The sequence below is a fragment of the Ictalurus punctatus genome, chromosome 23 (genome assembly GCF_001660625.3).
Source record: "Ictalurus punctatus breed USDA103 chromosome 23, Coco_2.0, whole genome shotgun sequence".
Classification (NCBI taxonomy): Eukaryota; Metazoa; Chordata; class Actinopteri; order Siluriformes; family Ictaluridae; genus Ictalurus; species Ictalurus punctatus.
The window spans coordinates 4,651,328-4,672,598 of NC_030438.2; the positions used below are offsets into that span (position 1 = coordinate 4,651,328).

Sequence of the window (21,271 nt, forward strand, 5' to 3'; positions counted from 1 at the left end):
TTATTAAATATCAAAAATCTAAAAGGTGTGCATTATAGCTGACACCTACATGAACACTGTACAGTTGGTTATATGACTGTAAGTCATTCCCTTCAAATGCTATTGAAGTTAGAATCGTGTATAACAATGTCGGATGTAACTTTAGAGACGGTCCCTTACTTTCCGCACATCATATTCAGCTTCAATCGCTTCTTTAATAGGTTCGTATTATTCACAGTTTATTGAAAGTGATGCGAAGTATGTTGTGAACGGAGTGGTTGAGATCACCTCTGCTGAGGACATGTTGTATTTTATTCATGATTAAAATGGTGACTGACTGATGATTTGTAAATGTCTGAATGTCAATGCTGAAGCGCGTTACACACTTAAAACACTGAACTCGTTCTGTAACAGTCCTGCTTTATATTCATTACTATCAAAAAAAAAGAAGAAAAAGGGCTGTGAATAACGAGTTAATGTTTCATAAATGTGCTTTAGTGTAAGGAAATGAATCCCAGTGATACACCAGGGCACTGGAATTGCAAGCACTTTACCAGAAGATGAATGTATGTAAACGTGCTTTCGTAAATAATATCGTGTTAGCATACAAGCTATCCAGATACATACATACATACATACATACATACATATATATATATATATATATATATATATATATATATATATATATATATATATATATATATATATATATATATATTAGAAATATATATATGAGAAATATCAGATATCAGAAATCAGAAAGATTAAAAATGTCCATATGAACAGGCTTCATAGTGTACGCATACGTCTAGCTGAACCAGACAGAATGTCCATGACGTCTCGGTGACACGTCGCTTATAAACCCGTTGCTGGGAGAGTTTTGTTTATTTATGCTTGATTTCTGCGGCTCTTCAGTGTGTTATTGTTGATTTCTGCACAGAGAGAGTTTTGAGAGTGATCTTTTCTGAACAGAACCTGTAGTCCAGCGACAGGTATGTGTACTACACAAGTGTCGAGCAGAGGAGAGACTAGAACCGGATGTAGAAATATACGAGACGGCTGTGTGTAGAGCTGGAAAAGGATTTGAGATACTTCCTACGGTCTGAAATAGTCGATAAACAGAATATAAATGTTTTAGATTACTTCTACGAGTCTTTTAAGTGTTCAGAAGTGACCATGGGACTGATTTCTGTAGCGTAGGTCTGGTCATGAGTCACAGACAAACTGGAAGAGACTGATATTTTTAAAAAAAAACACACACGCACACACCTAAAATCCTTTCATTTTTTCCACTAAAAATCTACTCAGTGAAATAAATGAACATAAACTGGAACTGTAGAAATGATTAAACCTGAACATTTCCATTTCTAGTGCTCGGTAGCTTTGTGAAGCCTTTGAGCATGATGGATTTGCTGACAGTCTGTGACAATTTTCGTCCACCCTGTCCTGGAGAATTACATAGAGCTGCACAGTGCTGGAAAAGTACGACACACACACTGTCTGAATTTTATTATTTTATTTACATGTTAACATTATGTCATTTTGAGCTGCTACGTCCATATTAACGTTACTTCTGACTAGTTAAAAATGACCTTGATTGGATTTGTAGCTCAGAACATCTCAGATATGAGCATATAAAGTACGAGTCAAGTTCTTAGCCCTAACTTATGTTGTGCCTCCAGGGAGTCACAGTTTCGGGGCCCACGGTGATAACAACATGGCTGATGGGACGAATCTAACGTTTCCTGGCCCTCTGCTGAGGTAAGAGGCTCTTTCTCTTCTCATGTAATGTTAACACATTAAATCTGCAGGCTGTTTCAGAAGTAATGTTGTGTCCTGCCACATCTCTTCTAGCCCGAAAATGGAGAAGGACGACCTGATGGCTTTCATCCAGAAGAAATCTCAGGAGATTCTACTGCGTGTGGATGAACCTCAGCAAATTGAAGCCTATTTCTTCTGGCAGCTTATGGAGCTGTTCTGTAGTTGTGATAGAGTAAGTGTTGTAGATGGTTATCTGAACGTTGAAGCAAAATTCTCTGTGCGTGAATGAATAAATATACATATACCTGTGGTAGAGGTGAATCTTAAAGATATTTCTTTTACAGAAAGCCCTGCCGGTTGAAATTGCGGCATGCCTCTTCAAGGGCTACTATCACGTGAGGAGCAAGGCACCAAAAGTACGTATATTATAACATCTGTGTTGTGTATTGTAATTGTGTGTTTCTGCATTGTTGTTAACGAGATAATTCTTGCTACAGCTTGTGTGTGGTGAGAACCAGTACATCTGGTGCCGTCATTTGGCACGGCTTTTATGCTCCTCCACCACGGACGATGAACAGAGACAAGCTGTGATCAAAATGGCTGACGATCTTGGTATGGATAAGTTCTGCAGTGACAATGTTTTTCTCTTGTAACTTTCTCATTGATTCTGGATTGTTTTACTGAACTTGATGTTTGGCTTTTTCATCGGCAGCCAACAGAGGAAAGATCTTTGCATCGCATATCTGCTGCGTGGTAGCACAACTGCAGCTGGGAATATATAATGACACCAGCTTCGACCTGATTGGATGTTTCGGGTAATTAGTGTGTATGTGAGTGTGCATGCATGCACTGTAATCCCAGATAAGTTGATTGTACTTAACATTTTGACAAAAAAAAAAAATGTCTGCTGAACTAGCCCGGAGAAACAAGCAGGAGAAAATGTCCAAAATTGTTTAAAACAATGTTTTTCACTGTTAAAAATGAACAGACGAAAAAATGTCGGTGGGTAGGGGTTCGAGCGGTATCGTGTCCACCGCGCGCGAGTGAAAAACTAGCTAGTTAAAAGCTGAAAACAATGTTTTCAGCTTTTATTTTTTACTACTTTTCAGGGGTTTTTTTTTTACTACTTATAAACAGCTCATCGATTGGGAAAAAAACCCAATAAAAATTAACAGACGAAAAAATGTCCGCTGAACTCACCTGGCAGGGATTCAAGCGGGAGAAATCATCCGAAATGGTTTCAAAGAATATTTTTCACAGTTAAAATGAACAGACGAAAAAATGTCCCCTGAACTTTCCTGGTTCAAGTTCAAGCGGGAGAAAACGTCGAAAATGGTTTCAAACTATATTTTTTATTACTCACAAACAGCCTCTTAATGGAAAATAGAAACAATAAAAACTGGCTAAAACATACTTTCTAACCGCTCATCAACAGCTCCTTGAATTCACTTGCAACCACAAGAAAATGGCTTCCCCTGACTAGCAGCTAACCAGTGGGGAGGCGTGGTCAGGACAAAAACTGAATAATTTGAATCCATTTAACTTAAAATTATTCACACATTGAAATATGTCTACAAATTAGTAGAATCTTTAAAATTTTTAGTAATGCACTCAAACTTAAATAATTTAAGTATGTTGTAATTAAATTGTTAAGTAGATATGAAATCTGGGCTTACAGTGTGGGTGTGATTACTTTCCTTCACTTGCGACTAAGACAGATTTCTCTTTTCCACCAGGTTGCCATTAGAGACATCGGCCGCCAGGGAGGCTATCGAGCGATCGGAGGTGTATGAATATGTGCTGTTCATTACCTCGGGGTGCGCTCAACCAAACTTCCAGGTTAGAATTTTTATTATTTTTAAAAAAAAAAAAACAACAACAACAAAACAAAGCAAACATCTTTTCCATGTCAAATTTAAGCAGGAATCGTTGTACTAAAAATGAATAACTCTGTCGTAGATATACAAATTCCATCATGCTAGAATGCTAGCCCATGAAGGACATATCGCTCTAGCACTTGAATACTGTGAATCCATCACTAGAGCAATGACCACCTGCTCCTGCAACATCACACCGGTCTTGATGGAGCAGATGATTCAGGTAAATATGACGATCGAGATTCTCCAGGTTTTAAATTTATAGTATTGTCCCATCACCAATTTACTTTCCCTGTCTGTCTTGAAGATGGCTGAACCGCTTTATAAAACAAAAGCAGAGAAACCAGAGTGGCTGAAAAATCTTTGCCAGATTCATGCGGCCGAAGTACTGCAGTTCAAGAAGATACCGCCTAGTCAGCTCTTCAATGGTCCTGCATGCAACCCTTGTACTCTGCTGAACACAGAAGAGTATGGTATGTTAGAATCCACCTTCTACCCAAAAACTATTGTGAACATTTCAGAGGAATATACAGATGCGCTTTCATCCTTATTTGAGTTGAACCGAATGATGGTCTGTGTGTTTGACAGAGTGGATTGCGTCATTGTATGACATCGGAGAGCTGTTGGGACAAGGAGGCTTCGGCTCAGTCTATGCCGCAGTTCGTAAGGCAGATGGGAAAATGGTAAGACGTCTGCACACGTACAGTTCATTGTCATTCATCGATAAAATATAGGAAATGTAAAGCATTAGAAATTGAAAACTTCTCCGAGTTCCTGTGAGCCTCCATTTGTTGACACGTCATGTAGCGACCGTGGAATTGTATTAACCATACTAATAAGTAACTAACTTTTATAACCTTCTAATTATGTTTTGTATATGTGAACAGGTCGCTGTCAAATTTATTGCCAGGTCTACCTGCAAAAAATTCATCACCATTGTAAGTAAACCTCCTTTACACCTACTTTACAGAGAAGCACTATAGTCCAATCAAAACATTCATGTTTCAGACATATCTCACACCAAACCCATGCTAACACAAGTCTTAATTGTCATTTTAGCCTGGAGAAACAGAGGACCTGCCTCTGGAGGTAGCGTTGATGAAGATGGTGTCCATGCCTCCTCGATGTGAAAATGTCCTGGAACTACTGGACTGGATAGAGTTGTCCAAAGTCTTCATCTTGGTTCTGGAGCGACCCAGTCCCTGCATGGACCTTCTAGATTTCATGAAGTGTATGAACAGTCGACTGTCTGAACCAGTGGCTCGAGACATCATGCGGCAGGTGGTTCGGGCTGCTCGACACTGCTGCGAGAGAGGAGTGTTTCACCGGGACATCAAGCCAGAGAACCTGCTGATCAACACCGACACGATGCAAGTGAAATTAATCGACTTTGGCTGTGGAGAGTTGATGTATGACTTCACGTACACGAAATTTGAAGGTAATTGTATAATACGTACGGGACAGAATCCAACAGAACGCAGCGGAGAACCATTTCCGTGACCGTCACTGTGCTTTCTTTCCTTTTCACTCAGGAACTCTGATTTACGCTTCTCCCGAGTGGGTACGAGACAGAGAGTATATGGGCGGTCCGGCTACCGTTTGGAGTCTGGGCATCCTCCTGTACTACATGGTCTGCTGCGACCTCCCCTTTAAGAACAATAAGGAAATATCTGATGCGCCCGTACCGCTACACCACTACCTGTCTGGAGGTGAGAAAATGCAGAAGCATCACATTTAGACTTGTAGAATAAAGCTGTAAGACTTGCACAGCAACATGAATTGAAACAAAATCATTATTTGTTTGTTTTTCTTTTCATTTTAATTTCTATCTCATCACTGCACACACAGACTGCCAAGCTCTGATCACAGGGTGCCTGGAAAAAAACCCGGACTATCGGATGACGTTGGAGAACATCCTCAGCCATGATTGGTTTTAGGAGAAACTTCAGGACGATGTCCATGTTAGACAGCGACAGCACTGTGGAGAACACACGTCTCATTCATTACCATCTACTGCAAGGGAGGACGAGAGCATGAGGCTCTTTCCTTCTTATTTATAATGAACTGAATGATCATGTGTTTGTTTAACAGAACTGTTTATATTTCACTTTATATTTATTGATCATACATTTGTTTACCTTGCGTATTTATCTTTGTGTGAATTGTGTATTTGCAGTCGTATTTGCACTTGTGCGTACTTCTTAGCTTGTTTAAGTGTTAAGTTTTTTTTGGGGGAAAAAAAATTGTTTTGCACTCTTCCTGGCAGAAACACCTAGTCTTGTATCATGAACAACAGGATGATGAATAATGTATATTAATAAAAGTCATTATCAAAATCTCTCTAACAGCTGTCTTTAACACCAGCTGTCTTTAACACCAGCCATGTTAAACATGTGATGTGTTCAATCAGTGTGGCATTTTACACCGGATGTGTGTAGCACAAACATTACGAGATCACACACATGTTTGGAATAATCTGGAGGTCAAAACATGACTATCTTAATAATCAAGGGAAGAATGTAGACTGGGAAATATAGATCATTACTCAGGCCTACTATTGACTATGCAGAGATTTCTACTCAGTATTCTGTGTTCATATCATTTTAGAAATTGTTCTTTTTTTTTATTTGATAAATCTTGCTCAGCCTGAGGAACATAGTGAACTAGATGTAGGAGGAGATCCATTGGAGGAAATGCAAGGCCTATATTTGACAAAAAAAAATACAGGGTTAGCCTATTGAGTAACCACACAAGCAACACCAGGATTAAGAATGCTCTGATGTCCTCCAATCAGCTTTATCCCTCCCCTCAACTTCAACCTCCCTTATCTGTCCTTCATTGTGATGTTGTGTCTTAGACAAATTCAGCTCATTGCAGTGTCGTCCTTTTCAACTTTTTGTCCAGTAACGATGGCTCTTTGGTGGTTTATGTTTCTAGTGTGCTTCTTCTAGCTTGGCAGAGGTGAGAGACGAGACTAGCTGGTAGTCTGATTGGTTAGTTCAGTGCATCTAATGTAATTTCTCATGTAGCTAGTTAGTGAATCTGAAGCTAGCCGGCTAATATTAATGATAAGAGCGATTGTGAACTTTAACATTCATGACTTAAGGTAAACTATAGGATCAATATTATAGTCTTAACCCTACCGTAATCAAATTGTTGGTTTCTTCTTTTGTGAAGATTAATACATTAAATACCAGGGGTGTGTGAACTTTTGAACAGGATGATCTGTGTAAAAAAAAAAAAAAAAAAAAAGTTTGTTTAAAGATTTTTTTTTTCATTTAGTACTGCCCTTCAGAAGCTCAATAATATACTTGCATGTCTCCCAGAAGACAAAATAACAATTTACACCTGTAAATTTCATCCTGTTCATAAGTTTAAGATTTTGCAGATTCCGCAAGGGGTATGCAAACTTCCGACTGCAACTGTATGTTCTCTACATGTCTTTTCTTTACAAAGTGTAAATATATTTGTTTGACTTATTTTGTTATTTGTTAATTCATATTCATATTGTATGAATTCATATTGTTCATATTGTTTTTTAAATGTTTATAAAAAAAAGTCATTGATGTTTTTAAGTGGTTGAATTTATTTGTGTGCGTGTGTTGGTAGCTGTGTATGAGAATTTTTTTCTTTAAATATACTGTAAATATACTTACTTGTTATTTTGTTGTTTTTAAAAGTGTTTTTAATAAATGTTCATAAAATTCAGTGTATTTGTTAATGTTTAATAAAAAGCCCTTAATCTTATTAAATGTTTGAATTTGTGTTTCTCTGTTAAAATGAAGTACATTTAGCAGTTTCTGGGCCACATCTGGAGCGGGGACCAAGCCGACTCTCAGCCAGATCTGTCTTACAGTGTCTGGGCCAGACCCGGGCCACATAAAACAATATAAGTCACTTTACAGTGTCTGGGTCGGGGAAATTGTATGTGTCGGTTTTCAGTGTGTAGGCCAGTTTTGTAACGGGGATCCAGGCGTATACTGGGCCAGAACTAAAGCAAGTATGTGGCCCACGAGTGGGCCAGACAAATTTTGCTATCTGAGATACAGAAGCAGCCATGGAAGCCCAAACCATGACACCATCACCATGCTTGACCGATGAGCTGGTATGTTTTTGATTACACACTTTGGCCTTTCCATCATTTGGTAGGGGTATATCTTGGTTCCAGAAGTTTTATGGTTTATCTCTGTATTTTTTTCCTAATCTGGCCTTCTGATTCTTACTGCTCATGAGTGGTTTACAACTTGTGGTATGGCCTCTATAGTTCTGCTCTCAGAGACTTCTTTGAACGGTGGAGACCTTCACGCCCTGTGAAGGTTGCTGGTGATGTCACTGACTGTAGTTTTGGGGGTTTTCTTCACAGAGCTCACAATGTTTCTGTCATCAACTGTTGTCGTTTTCTTTGACCGACCTGTTTGAAATTCTCTCTCTCCCTCTCTACCTATATATATAGTTAATATGGCTATTACGGTATCTACCGTTTTCGATATTAAATACCTAAAGACAACGAACTAGCTTACTGACGCGCAGGTTTTTTTTTTTTGTTTTTTTTTGCTCGTTTGTTTTGTTTTGTTTTTCCGGATTTTTGTGGGGTTTTTTTTGTTGTTGTTGTTTTGTTTCGATGTCTTTTTTCAGTGATCCTCCTGTTCTGTCGCAGACTAAACCGCTGCACATTTTGAACAGTCATTACGGTAGAATTGATTCCTCATATAACCAGGAAGTTGTCCGTGACCGGCCAGACCAATCGCGTGGCTTTTAAGATGAATCCCAATTGCCTGCGTACTCACTATCAAAGTGCACTACATAGGGTATGAAGTAAAGGAACTATGTCATACTGTACGTAGTGTCCTACACGTCTAATAGAGAACCGTTGTTTGAGAACCTAGCCTTACTTACACCTTGAGTTGGATTAGAACCGTCAGGTTTTAGGGCTAAAAACAAAAACAAAACAAAAAAGAGAGAGAGAACAAGACAGAATAAAATGTTTTCACCTAGGTAAAGAGCCTGGAGTTATTATTTATTCAATACTGTATGTATTAGGTTTTAAAGATATAATGACCACACTCCGGAGCTAGCTAGTTAGCTAGCTATCCTACTAGCTGGTCCCAGTGTAGTTGGTTTTATTCTGTGTTATAGGTGTGGCTTCTTCTGGAATACATTACTGTGATTTATATTCAGTATTTTCTGTGTTATAGGTGTGGCTTCTTCTGGAATACATTACTGTGATTTATATTCAGTATTTTCAATGTTTTTGATTGTTTCAGGGTTCTAAAGTCAGTAGCATCCCTGACATGCAGGGCGTTTTCCCAGCAGGGCAAAGCTCCTGATATGGCTGAGGGTAAATACCTCCTCCCTCTCTCTCTCTCTCTCTCTCTCTCTCTCTCTCTCTCTCTCTCTCTCTCCATCAAATTAAAGGCAATGAGGTTGAATGCATTTGTTTACTAATGAATAAACATTTTGTTGTTGTAGGTAAATAATCAACAGTAATGTGGTGTGATGAAGCAGAGTTACTGTAACCTGTACTGTTCTTTTCCTCCAACAGCAATTTGTAATTTTTTTTTTTTTTTTTAAAAGAAGAATTACACGTTGTAGGTTTATTTATTTATTTATTTATTTATTTATTTATTTATTTATTTTTTATAAATCTATTTATAGTTGCACAGTCCATGAATCAAGTTAGCTCCTTTTATCTGTCTTGAAGTTAATAAGACAAAACAAGCACACCTTGTCACGTCGCAGAGAAAAACACGAACACGCAAACTCGGCTTTAAATGACCGAGTGACACCGGAGACTCCTTCCGGAAATGTTCACATTGTGAAATGCAAATAAATAAATACATAGCAAAGTAGCGCTGTTTGAAAATGAGTGTAAATCGCTGTGGTTTTGTCAGATTGCTTGGAACGCAGTGTTTTGACGTGTTTGTGTGTCCTTTTACAGGAAACGCACACTTGCTTGTGACCAATGGTGTGTTGTGGGTAAAATTAAACCTGTCTCGCCTGTCTATCTAATCAGCCCTTAATTAACTCTGGTGCTTCCTACAAGCGATGTCATTTCTCTTCTTTTTCATCTTTTTTCCCCCCTTTCTGTTTATAATCCCACACGGAAGTGAGCTTTACGGACTTTATTCCAGCTTTCCACACAGATTCATTTTCTATCCTGTTTCTAGAGTTCGTTATTTTTCTTTAATATCGTACTCTGTTCATTCTCCATTTTTCCTCTTTTGTGTCTTTTCATATCGTCTCAATGCAAGTGCGGTCGCGTAACGTGCAGAAAATACGTCTTCCGTTATTGACGACTGTAATACAATACACAGTTTTCCCCTCAGGGTAAACTGTAGTTGATCAGCCAGTTAGTTTTTCTAATGTAGCTAAAAATGTGCAAACTGTCTAACACCATCGCACACTCACCTTGCAAAAAGACAATGATACGGTTTTTTTTTTTTACAGAAAGAGTTTACAGCAGCACTTTTGGTATCGTTATGTGATATGATATTTTGGTCATATTGTTCAGCGCTAGTTGGGAAGTAAAAAAATACTTCTGCAGGTATCTGTTTTTTTGTTGCGAAAGTGTGAAAGCAGGCTAATATCATTTTGTCTATTTAGGTAACGTTGCGTCAGACAGCATCAAACCAGACCCTCGATCGCTGCATCTTCCGCAGGTTCGGGCCGAGACGCTTCACGTGACGTCGTCACAACACGCGTTCAGCCAAAGCCTTCTTTGATTCATGTGCGTCGGACACGTGTACAGCTAAACGGATGCATTTACTGTACCGACGAACATCACCGCGAAAGAGCACGCAAAACAATTTCGTGCAATCGTGCACAACAACTCCGAAAGTTGCGTCGCCAATTTTGAAGAGAACAAAATAAAGCCGCAGCAAAATCGAGCATTTTTGGCCGCGACAATCACAAAAAAAACTCCTGTACGGACTGAGGAACAACTTCACAAAGCTGCATGCGTATACACGAGTGTGTGGTGATTTAGACCTGCGCTTGGCACAGCGCTAAACTGGTAGTTAAATGCGTCTATATGCCGTAATAGCCTTGTAACGTTGTTGCCAGTCTAAACCACAAACTTTAAGAGTTATGGACTACATTTTGATGGGGAACATTGTATGAAATGTCATTTTTGGCCACGTTGAGAATTACATTGTATTTTTAAATACGAATTCTTCGTTGGTAGCCGGCGAGCATCACGACGAGCAAAGCTGTTCCGATGATTGAGACGATATGAGCGAACACTTCTTCTGCACGCGGCCATCTGCAACAGTTCTGCGTTACCGCTTGGTAGACTAACTGCTTCCTTTTGACGTTTTTCCATCCAGTCCGCAATCGGCTGAGGCAGATCGTAGGAGCATCGACCAACTGGAAGTACGTCTTTGTGCAAAGTAGCTTCAAACATATAGAGTCTTATATTTTGATGACGAGTCTTAAGCTTTGAGTTTAAGCTTCTGTTGAATCATTTCTTGGTGCAGGGATCATCAGCAGGCCCTGGTTGAGAGAACCTACCTGAGTAAACACCTGGCTAACAGTCAGGAGGAACTTCCAGCAAAGACGATGAAGGAGAGCGAGATCGAGGTGCATCTTCCTTTAGGGACGCAGCCGTCGCTCCGGGAGAAATACCTCAATTTCCACAACAGCGTCAGGTACCGCATCAGAGCACAACAGTACCTGCTGTACCAAGTCTGTTTGGATCTTGAACAAGGAGTTCTCTGACGTTCTTTAACCTGATATCTGTCCACTTTCTATGTCTGATTAGTACAAACACAGTTCCCAGTCCGAGTTCGCTTCTAGTAGCAGTGTAAGAGCAGCTGTCTCTCAGGAAATCTCTATATAAAGTATAATAGCCGTGTAGCTCCATGTTGGTTTTTCTCAATCGTCTCAGAACTTGCAAACTATTCAGTCTGGAGGTTAAAAAAAAAAAGACCTTGGTGTCACTCTGCTTTTCTGTGAAAACTTCGTGTGAAAGCACTCTGATATTTTTTTTTTCTCCCCCAAAAAAGGTTCGGTCGGATTTTGGAGGATCTCGACAGTTTAGCAGGTACCAAAACGTTACATTTTTAAATGTAATTAAAGCCAGATGAAAGAATGCAGTAAGTTCATTCTCAGTATAATGTGCCGCATTACATGTTGTTGTTGTTGTTGTTGTTTTTCCCCCCACAGTGTTAATCTGTTACTCTCACACGTGGAATAAGGAGCTGGAGAAATCGCCTCTGTCTATCGTCACAGCTCTGGTGGACAAAATCGGTAAACGCCTGCTAGGCCTGTCATGATAACTACTTTTGTCAAGGGATATATATCGTCGCCGAAATAATTGCGACAAACGATATTACTGTCATTTTAAGAGCATTTGATGCCCCTGATATAATGATAATATAACAGCATAATAATGCAAGTACTCTCTTTCAAAGAGCGACGAATTTTAATTCTTACGAATATTCAGACATTGGATTCGGAATGTCAAAAATAAATGAGACACACAATCAAAAACGCTAAATAAAATGGACTGTAAGGCAATATTGTGAGTTCTTTATGCTTTAGTTCTTCATCGTGCGTGTTTTAGTGCGTTGTTACGAACAGAGCGTATTCACGACGTGACTTATCCGTTCTACTTAGCGCCTTACTGAAGTCCAAGTTCACTTGAACTTGCATTTGTGTTATTTTGTGCACAAGCGTGTTGTAACATTGTGTTTATGTTGTGTTGTCTGATTAATCTCGTGTGTGTGTATAGGAAGCCTTTGGGTGAGTTAATTAACCCGCTAGTAAAGCGCTTCAGATTACCGTGTTAGTGTTCCTTCCTTCGCAGCTTAAGCGGCTCAATCCCCGACATTATTGACTACGACTGGATCATCTGAAACGTAGAACTGTTCTTCCTAGATTTTATCCTCTTCAAAAAAACATTGTTAGTGCACTGTTAATATATCACGTGTCATTTCTCCAACTGTTTGTTTTAATCAAATGCGTACAGTTTTTGTGTTTTTATCTTAAATTCTACAAATATTTGAAGTTCGAATTTTGAATCTGACAGCCCTAGATCAGACGAGAGGCTGGAATCATCACAACGTTCATTCTTATGTAAGGCACGTAAACACAACGGGCGATATCGAGGTCAGCAACAGTGATCTAGAGCGTGTCTATATATCGTACGATAACGTAATCATCTCCTACGGTTATTTTAACCTGCTGTTCTTTTACAGGTGCAATAACAACAGTAATATCTTATTGCGTGTTTCTCATTTTATTGTGAATGTTTCCTAGACATGCGAAGGAACATAATCCTTCCAGACTGCGATATCAAGTTCACAGGTCATGTGACGTGGGTGGGAAAGACTTCAATTGAAGCCAAGATGCACATGATGCAGGTATGTAAGCCCGAGCGGAACCATGTCGGACACCATTAACTGAGACTTTATAGCTTTTTGTGTATGAGGTCAGAGTGAAACATGCTTGAGTTTATTCTGTATGTACTATAGGCTGCTTTCACACCTTTTGTTACAATCCTACAGGAATGGGTGCTTTTCAGAAAGTTGAGGAAGGGAAAACAAATATAGAGAGAGGATCCTGCCGGTGTCTTATTAGTGAGCAAATATGAAAAGATTTAGGACTAAATCGAAAATATTTCATTGCCAAATGTTAGTGTCTCTAAAAATAACCCATTTTTTGGGACGTTGGCCGGTACTCACTGTGGCATCCCACTTTAACTGTAGCTCAGCTTCTATCTTCAAAGCTGCTTCAAACATTACCAACACCAGTCTTTATTATATCTGTGTTACCAGCAATAATAATAAATTGAATCAAAAGCACAGTCTAGACTAGTCAGATACTAGCTAGGACTGGTATGAGCACTGTGTAGCATAGCGTTACGAGTGTGTGCATCGTATGAGCTGATTTCTTCTTCCTTCTCTTTTTCATATCAGCACAAAAAGTGCTGAAAAGTGTAAAAGCAGTCTTTAATCCTTCATGTTTCCACAGTTCCACGATGGGGCTTACACTCCAGTGTTAGATGCTACGTTTGTGATGGTCGCTCGAGATCCAGAAAATAAAAGGTACAAGCAATGATTTCTAAATCCGGTATGTCAGTTCGCATGTGCAGTTTATTAATAATGTAACTCACTCTCTTCTTTAAAACTGTAGGGCAGCGTTTGTGAACCCACTGAGACTGGAGACACCTGAGGAGGAGAAGATTTTCCAACAAGGAGAGAGTAAGGGTTTAATCTGTAATAAAACCGTTATATTATGTATCTGTGTGTCGTTTTTAAATACACTCGTTCTGACTGGAACACTCTCTGAGGGAATATAATGGTCTTTACAGTTAACAAGACGAGGCGTGTGGAGTTGAGCACAGCCTCTTTACTCAGGGTGGCTCCTACTGCCGAAGAGCGGACGCTCGTGCACAGCCTGTTCCTCAATACACTTGACGTGAAGTATGATTTATATATACACATACACACACACAAAATGAGACAGTCAGTACGTTTACATGGCAACAATAATCCACTATTAACCCGATTAAGACAATACTGTGATTAAGAAACTACCATGTAAACAGCAATTTTTAATTACCTAAATCTGATTAAGGTCATACTCGTAGTAAACACTAATTGAATTGAGACAGGTGGAGTACTCCTGTTTTAGTCGTATTATGGACGTGTATTACAGACATTAATCACATTATTAACGTCGTGTGAGAGTTTTCACCGCATTTTGCGACAGGACACGATCACACACGACAGTGCTCAACATTTTACGGCGAACAAGTGAGCACGGCTGCGTCCCAAACCGCATACTTCCCTACTATAGGCCTGTAGTGAGGAAAAATACACGTATCTCGGCTACTATATAGACGGTAACTACGCGATTTGGGACGCAGCCCACGGCTTCAAGCAGTCGTCTATTAGCACGTACAGCATGACAAATAATTAACCGCACTTAAAGCGTTCGTAAAAAAAATAAATAAATAAAGACACCCAAAACTGTATACGGTACCATAACGAAGACGAACTGTATGTTGATACGTGAAATTCTGGAGGGACGTCGGACGGCGTGGCGCGGTGACGTAATGACGTGTGCCGTTAATCTAATTATGTTCTATAACATGTAAAACCGGTACATGAGAGGAGTATTCTAAAAGCGACTCATGTAAACACCTTAATCACATTATTATCTTACTCAGAGTAAGGATTATAATAATTAGAATTACTAGAGTATGCCAGAATGCTTTTTTTCCCCCCTGGAAGATATAAAAAAAATCATTACCAAAACGTGGGGTTATTTCTCCTGTTCTAGACGCTAAAAGACAGTGTAATATTTCCATGCAGTCTGAGAGGACAGATTTGAACAGGGCTAAAACCAGAGAAATACCAGTAAAACTAATCCACTCTAAATAAGACTTTATCCCCTGTGTAATTAAAAAAAACATTTTCAAGACAATTTCCGTTTCATAAATCTTTATTTAAACGCCACTTCTACCGTATGATCTGTCATGTGCCGCGACTTTAACATTTAAAGAATCGATGCTGTGAAAAGCACAGGCAGGAAACCAGAGCCTGGATTATTATTACTTTTATATCATGCCTGAGCCATGCCTTTTGTTTATATAATTATTTATTCATTTTGTCATGCATGAAAGAAAATTTTTTTTTTTTTTTACGAATTGAGAGTCGGCCCTGCGACAAGCAGCATTCGGGAATCAGTGAAACTGTAACGAGATTACGAACGTGTTTCTCTCCTGTGTAGGACTGTTAGCTTCCGGGGTCGAATCCTTCCCCCCAACTCTGTATGGATGGAGGACGCTAAGCTAAAAGGCTTGGAGATCTGCCATCCACAGGTCAGCTGGAACCCACTGATCCCACCGTACTGAATGTCCCACTTTATCAGCAGTGTGTTTACCATGTGTGTCTACAATCCAGGAGAGGAACATCTTCAATCGGATATTCGGTGGTTTCCTGATGAGGAAGGCGTATGAGCTGGGCTGGGCCAATGCCTGTGTATTTGCGTAGGATCCAGCTCTATTCTGATATTTTCAAGCACTTTTACTCAGTGATAGATCAACATCGTGTTTACTGATGCGTTTCCATTGCTGTATTTGTCACAGTGGTTGTCGGCCAGTTCTGGTAGCGGTGGACGACATCATGTTCCGCAAGCCGGTGGAGATCGGCTCCCTGCTGCTGCTGTCCTCGCAGGTACGATTTTGAAGAAAAAAAAAAGACATCCATGTGGGAAAATAATAAACGACTGGCTAGTTTGATGAAGCCGAGTTACTGCTACCATCTTGAACTTGATTGATTTCCAATGACGGCATGTCCCGAAGTGTTTTATAACTCTTATACCAGTTTATAGTTATGTTTAATCTCATGGAACACCGTCTGTGAGACAAGTTAGATCTCGTTATCTATTTCAGTGTAGAAGTTATAAAGTCGTTCCTTCACCAGTAGTCTCTTTAGGTCAGTAAAACAAAAATTATGCAGCTACAAATATTATGAAACTACAGGGTTTTTGTTTTTTTTAACCCGTGGCGTAAAACTTATTGGCTGTTACAAAGCACTGACACCGGAGACTCCTTCCAAAAATGTTAAATAAACATCCCGTTACACCAAGAAAGTTTCACCATATCAACGATTACATTTTTTTGTTTTTTGTTAAGGAACAACACATAATTTGAGTCCATTTATTTTATATTAGTCCTTATGAATGAGCTGTTACTATAGAAACGATAAAGTATTAGAACTAACGCGTTAATATAAACCTGCGATTTGCTGCCAGAAATACCGTCCGAGCTGCTGTTACAGGGGATTAATCAACACCTTCCGACCAATCAGACTCAAGAATTCAACAGCGCTGTGTTATAAAGCAGATTATCCGACATGTTCGATCGGATAGAATGTCAAATTGGGTGAGATATTATTAGACCGCTAATGTGTGACGCTGGTGGTTTATTTGTCAGGTGTGTTACACTGAAGAGCACCACGTTCAGGTCAGAGTTCACACCGAGGTGCTCGACCCTTTGACCCGGCAGCACAACACCACCAACGTCTTTCACTTCACCTTCCAAGTCGACAAGCCCGTTCCAGCTGTGGTACCGCAGAGTTATGGAGGTTAGACGTCATGTTTTCTTTTTTTTTCTTTCTTTTTTCCACTGCTTTACAATGTCCAGATTGTACAGACAGTATTATAATAATAATTCAAGGTGAATGGATTAAATGGGATCAAGATTACAGTGGCTAAACTTCTCCTGGAACTGTATTACAGAAGCATCCTTGCTGTAAAATCCTATTCTGTCTGTCTGTCTGTCTGTCTGTCTGTCTACTTTTAGATATTCTAGATTCATTACACATAAAGTGAAATATTTCAAGCCTTTTTTTGTTTGAATCTCCATGATGACGGCTTACAGCTCATGGAAATCAAAAATCCAGTATCTCATAAAGAATTAATAATACAGAAATGTCGACCTGAGAAGAGCTCTAATCAGTTAATTAACTCAAAACAAAGGTTAACAAAAAAAAATTAACAAAAAATAAAGGTTTCCTGAGCCTTTAATCTCTCAGTCTGGTTCAGTACACACAAACAATCACCGGGAGGATTAAAGTAAATTTTGCATTTCATTTGGAAATCAAGGTCCCAGGGTCTGGAGGAAGAGTGGAGAGAGACAGAATTCACGTCACTGGAAGTCCAGTGTGAAGTTTCCACAGTCAGTGATGATTTGAGTTGCCATGTCATCTGCTGGTGTCGGTCCACTGTGTTTTCTCAAGTCGAGAGTCGATGCAGTCGTCTATCAGGAGATTTTAGAGCACTTCATGCTTCCATCTGCTGATAAGCTTTATGGAGATGCTGATTTCCTTTTCCAGCTTGATTGGCAAGCCGACTCGCCTGACCCGAACCCCATAGAGAATCTATGAGAGACACCAGACCCAACAATACAGTCGAGCTGAAGGCCTCTATCAAAGCAACCTGGACTTCTACACGTATGCTTTTCCTTTCCCGCTGTTATTATATCTTGGGAAATTCAAGATGCTGCCGTTGCTATCCACAATTCCTTGCGGACTGAGCGTGCGCACATATCTACCTTCAGAGGATTTTTTGAATAAGGTGTTTACATGCAATAAATGTCTGATTAAAACAGGCATATTCCAGGGGTGGGAATCGGAATATGAGGAATCAGAATATTGTCTTAATCTGAATCGGGCACTCGGGATTGCGCCGTCTACATGACTCAATACTAATTATATATATCGCCAAATTATCGCTAAAATCCTGTTAATATCGGAATATTTATGTGCGTGTAAACATAGTTAAAGTTTTGCTTTACTTGTTATAGAAACAGTGTAGCAAAACATTAGCTGGTTTACTAACATCAACTACCATAATGACGTTTCATTTATTTACATTACGAGCTATAAAAAAGATAAATGCCTGGATAAGCTGACTGAAATGACGTGACATGTTTCTATGACAAAACGCTTCATATGAGTCCTTACAGACCGAGGAACCGACGATAAAGATCTGCATTTGTATTTGTACAACGTCACGTTCAACAAGTTTAACAACTGTGCCGGTTGCTAGGTAACAGATATGATTGACAATTTATTATCTTCTAGTTTAGGATGTCCTAAGTTGAGATAAGGATAAGATGCTGTAAAATAAGATGTTATGCATGAATTCAGGTAGCCTCTGAGTATTTCTGTGACGATACTGTGAATTATACGGATTAACGCAGAGCTCGAAATGACGTTTGATATCTGTATTCGTCTCTTCTAGAGTCCATGCTCTACCTGGATGGGAAAAGGCACTTTGACGAGACGATGAAGAGCCAGTGAAGAACGTCCTGCAGCAGCGTAACGCAATGCAGGCAAAAATAAATAAATACATTTAAAAAAAGGAACGTAACTGCACTTCATCTGAGGAGATTTTGTGTTGGACAAGTTCTGTTATTCATGGTGTGTTCATTTATAAATATAGATTCAAAATATTCGAATGAAAATATTTATACTCATAGTAATATTGAACATACTCTAGTTTTTTCTTTTACACATGCACATGTACACACAGGCTCTCACTACAAAACTATTGACTGTGTCTATAGAGTCTATTTATTAAGACATTAGGAGACATTTTGTATTTTCTATACCGGTATGGAAATGCTGCTGAGAGTTTTCAGTAACCAAAGTATCTAGCAGTCTTTCAAATACTAGACTGGCTGAAAGATTTAGCAGAAATGTTTTGCTGGAGTCCTTTTTACTGTTTAAACTCTAAAGGTGTGATGTGTACCTTTCAGCTCCATGATATTTTTCTTCAGATTTCTCATCTCACCCCTTTTCCAATGACTGACAGCTGTTTTATGTGGTTGTTGCCATTTCTGTACATTACAATACAAATGGGTAGCAACCAGGAAGCAGTGCATGGGCTATGATAGCTAGGAGTTAACAGAAGGGACAACGCAAGAAAGCAATATGGATTTTGTGTTATGAGGATCTTGATCGATGATACCAGTAAAGGAAAACCGAAAGTGCACTTATTCAGCATTCTGAGAATAATGTTATTTTGGACTGGAATGGTGTAAAGACAATAAACTGAAAGTTTCACGTTCTTAGCGTGTGCACATCACATACACATCACAGCGCTATTCAATCAAACAAACATGAATGCATATCTTTTTTTTTTTTTTTTTTTTGCTATTACACAAACATTTGTTTTTCTCAAAAGTTCATGTTTTTTATGTTTACTTTTTAATAAAGTTTCATCAAATATATTATTTTTAGTGTGCTTATTAAGTTCATAAAGGAGATATTTTTGTTGGAATTATTGTGTCTAAACATGGCACAAAATTAGACTTTTGCTGTATTTTAGTAACTTATTTGGGGTAATTAGGCGTGGCCACTTTTACGTAAATGCCCACAACAAAAAAAATCTCACAGCTTTGCCGCAGCTGTAACTGTAGAACGGTTGATCCGATTGACTTCCAAAATTTGTATGCAGTGTCTTTGTGTCAGGTGCCATTATTGTCTATGAGGACACTTGCGTATGTTGAAAAACATGGCCGCCATCAGCCAATCAGTTTTCAGCATCTATTAAACAAGGTTAACAATGACCGATCGGAACGAAACTTGGTTTACCTATTTGACTCTTGGTCTAAGAGGTTTCTCCAAACTTTAAAAAAAATAAAAATAAAATTGGCCACTAGGTAGGTGTTAACGGTTGTATATAACACAGGATTGTGAAAAAACACAAGTAATATATATCATATGATAGGGCTTCTGATTCTAAACAACTTTGCCTCAAGAACCACTGGTGTCCGTCAAACTGTTCGTTGAATATTTCAGATAATGTTAAAAACCTACTTTTGCGAACAAGTTGTAGGATTTTTGCTCAACTGGAATAAAACTATAGCAGGACAATTATTTGGACTTCTTAGATCAATAGTTATCAAAAAAAAAGTTGAACTTTTGATTTAGTCTTGCAAGGGCACATCAAAATGTTTGGACTTTTACTTAAATGGCTATAACTCTTTAATGGAATGAGAGATTATTGTGCCCTGCGATGGACTGGCACCCTCTCCAGGGTGTACCCCACCTTGTGCCCGATGCTTCCTGGGATAGGCTCCAGATTCACCGTGACCCTGAAAAGGAGTAAGTGGTTGAAGATGGATGGATGGATGGATGGATGGAATGAGAGATTTTCACCAAATCGGTATATTTATGGTCACTTGACAAAAATTGAGTTTGGCCACTTGGTGGCACTATATGAGTTAAAAAACAAACAAACATGAAATTGGCTGTATAAATAGTTTGTAAATGATTGTATATTATCCAAATGTTTCAGACACATATTATTTGTATCATATATTAGATCTGATTCTAACATTCTGAATAACTTTGCCTCTAACACCACTGCTGTCAATCAAATCCTTCGTTAAATATTTGAGACGAACAAAAGGCATAAAAATGTTCCGCCATCTTGGATTTTTCGTAAAACCTGCTTTTGCTAACTAGTTTTAGTAGTCCTAGTAGTCCTATTTTTTTTTTGCTCAACTGAAATACTCCTATTGCAGGACAATTCTTTGGACGCCTTAGATCAATCATTATGAAAAAAAAGTTGAACTTTTGATTTAGCCTCACAAGGACACATCAAAACGTTTGACGTGGGCGTGGCCACTTTTACTTAAAAGGCTGTAACTCTTGTACGGAATGAAATATTTTCACCAAACTTGGGGGACATATGTATGGCTCAAACTGAGGACAGAAGTAAAAAAAAAAAAATACTGAGTGTGACCAATTGGTGGTGCAACAATAGAACAAAACATGAAACTGGCACTAAATGTGGAACCATTGGTCCAATAGAATTGATAAATAAATCTTGAAAAAAAAGTCCTTGTCCAAGGTCCAATCAGTGTATACGAGGACAACTGTGAATCTTGAAAAACATGGCTGCCGTTGGTCAATCAATGTTCAGCGGCTATTAGACGACCTTAATGAAGTTATTTCTTAAAATTATCGTTTTTTTAGACTTATAGGTTTGCACAATATTAAGTAATTGTTTTTCCGATAATTGCTGTTTGCAGCTATAGTTATTATTATTATTATTATTATTATTATTATTATTATTATTATTATTTACAATTATACCACAGCATTGTTGAATTCTCACGTTTCACTTTT

At 38.8% G+C, this 21,271-nt stretch overlaps 2 protein-coding genes across 4 annotated transcripts; both read left to right on the forward strand.

Annotated features, from left to right (window-relative positions):
- Positions 1-849: 849 nt before the first annotated feature.
- On the forward strand, positions 850-7,086 carry LOC108256152 (uncharacterized). The gene is made up of 15 exons (XM_017452732.3): positions 850-974; positions 1,354-1,464; positions 1,665-1,743; positions 1,837-1,975; positions 2,088-2,159; positions 2,241-2,355; positions 2,456-2,558; positions 3,480-3,582; positions 3,703-3,843; positions 3,928-4,093; positions 4,209-4,303; positions 4,508-4,558; positions 4,680-5,058; positions 5,153-5,329; positions 5,469-7,086. The coding sequence occupies exons 2-15, from the start codon at positions 1,383-1,385 to the stop codon at positions 5,555-5,557; spliced, it is 1,791 nt and encodes a 596-aa protein (XP_017308221.1). The 5' UTR covers positions 850-974; positions 1,354-1,382; the 3' UTR covers positions 5,558-7,086.
- A 1,375-nt stretch (positions 7,087-8,461) lies between these two features.
- Positions 8,462-19,365, forward strand: LOC108256676 (acyl-coenzyme A thioesterase 9, mitochondrial). Of its 3 annotated transcripts, XM_053674913.1 has the most exons (16): positions 8,462-8,615; positions 8,885-8,958; positions 9,559-9,585; positions 10,946-10,991; positions 11,096-11,266; positions 11,624-11,661; positions 11,784-11,867; positions 12,879-12,982; positions 13,593-13,666; positions 13,755-13,822; positions 13,933-14,044; positions 15,357-15,447; positions 15,530-15,615; positions 15,715-15,802; positions 16,564-16,714; positions 18,375-19,365. In XM_053674913.1, exons 1-16 carry the CDS (start codon positions 8,602-8,604, stop codon positions 18,431-18,433), a joined length of 1,287 nt encoding a protein of 428 aa, XP_053530888.1. In that variant the 5' UTR covers positions 8,462-8,601; the 3' UTR covers positions 18,434-19,365. The 3 variants fall into 3 exon arrangements, with proteins under 3 accessions (XP_053530888.1, XP_053530889.1, XP_017309271.1); XM_053674914.1 differs by lacking the exon at positions 9,559-9,585; XM_017453782.3 differs by lacking the exons at positions 8,462-8,615; positions 9,559-9,585 and having other exon boundaries at positions 8,909-8,958; positions 10,804-10,991.
- The last annotated feature ends 1,906 nt before the right edge of the window (positions 19,366-21,271 follow it).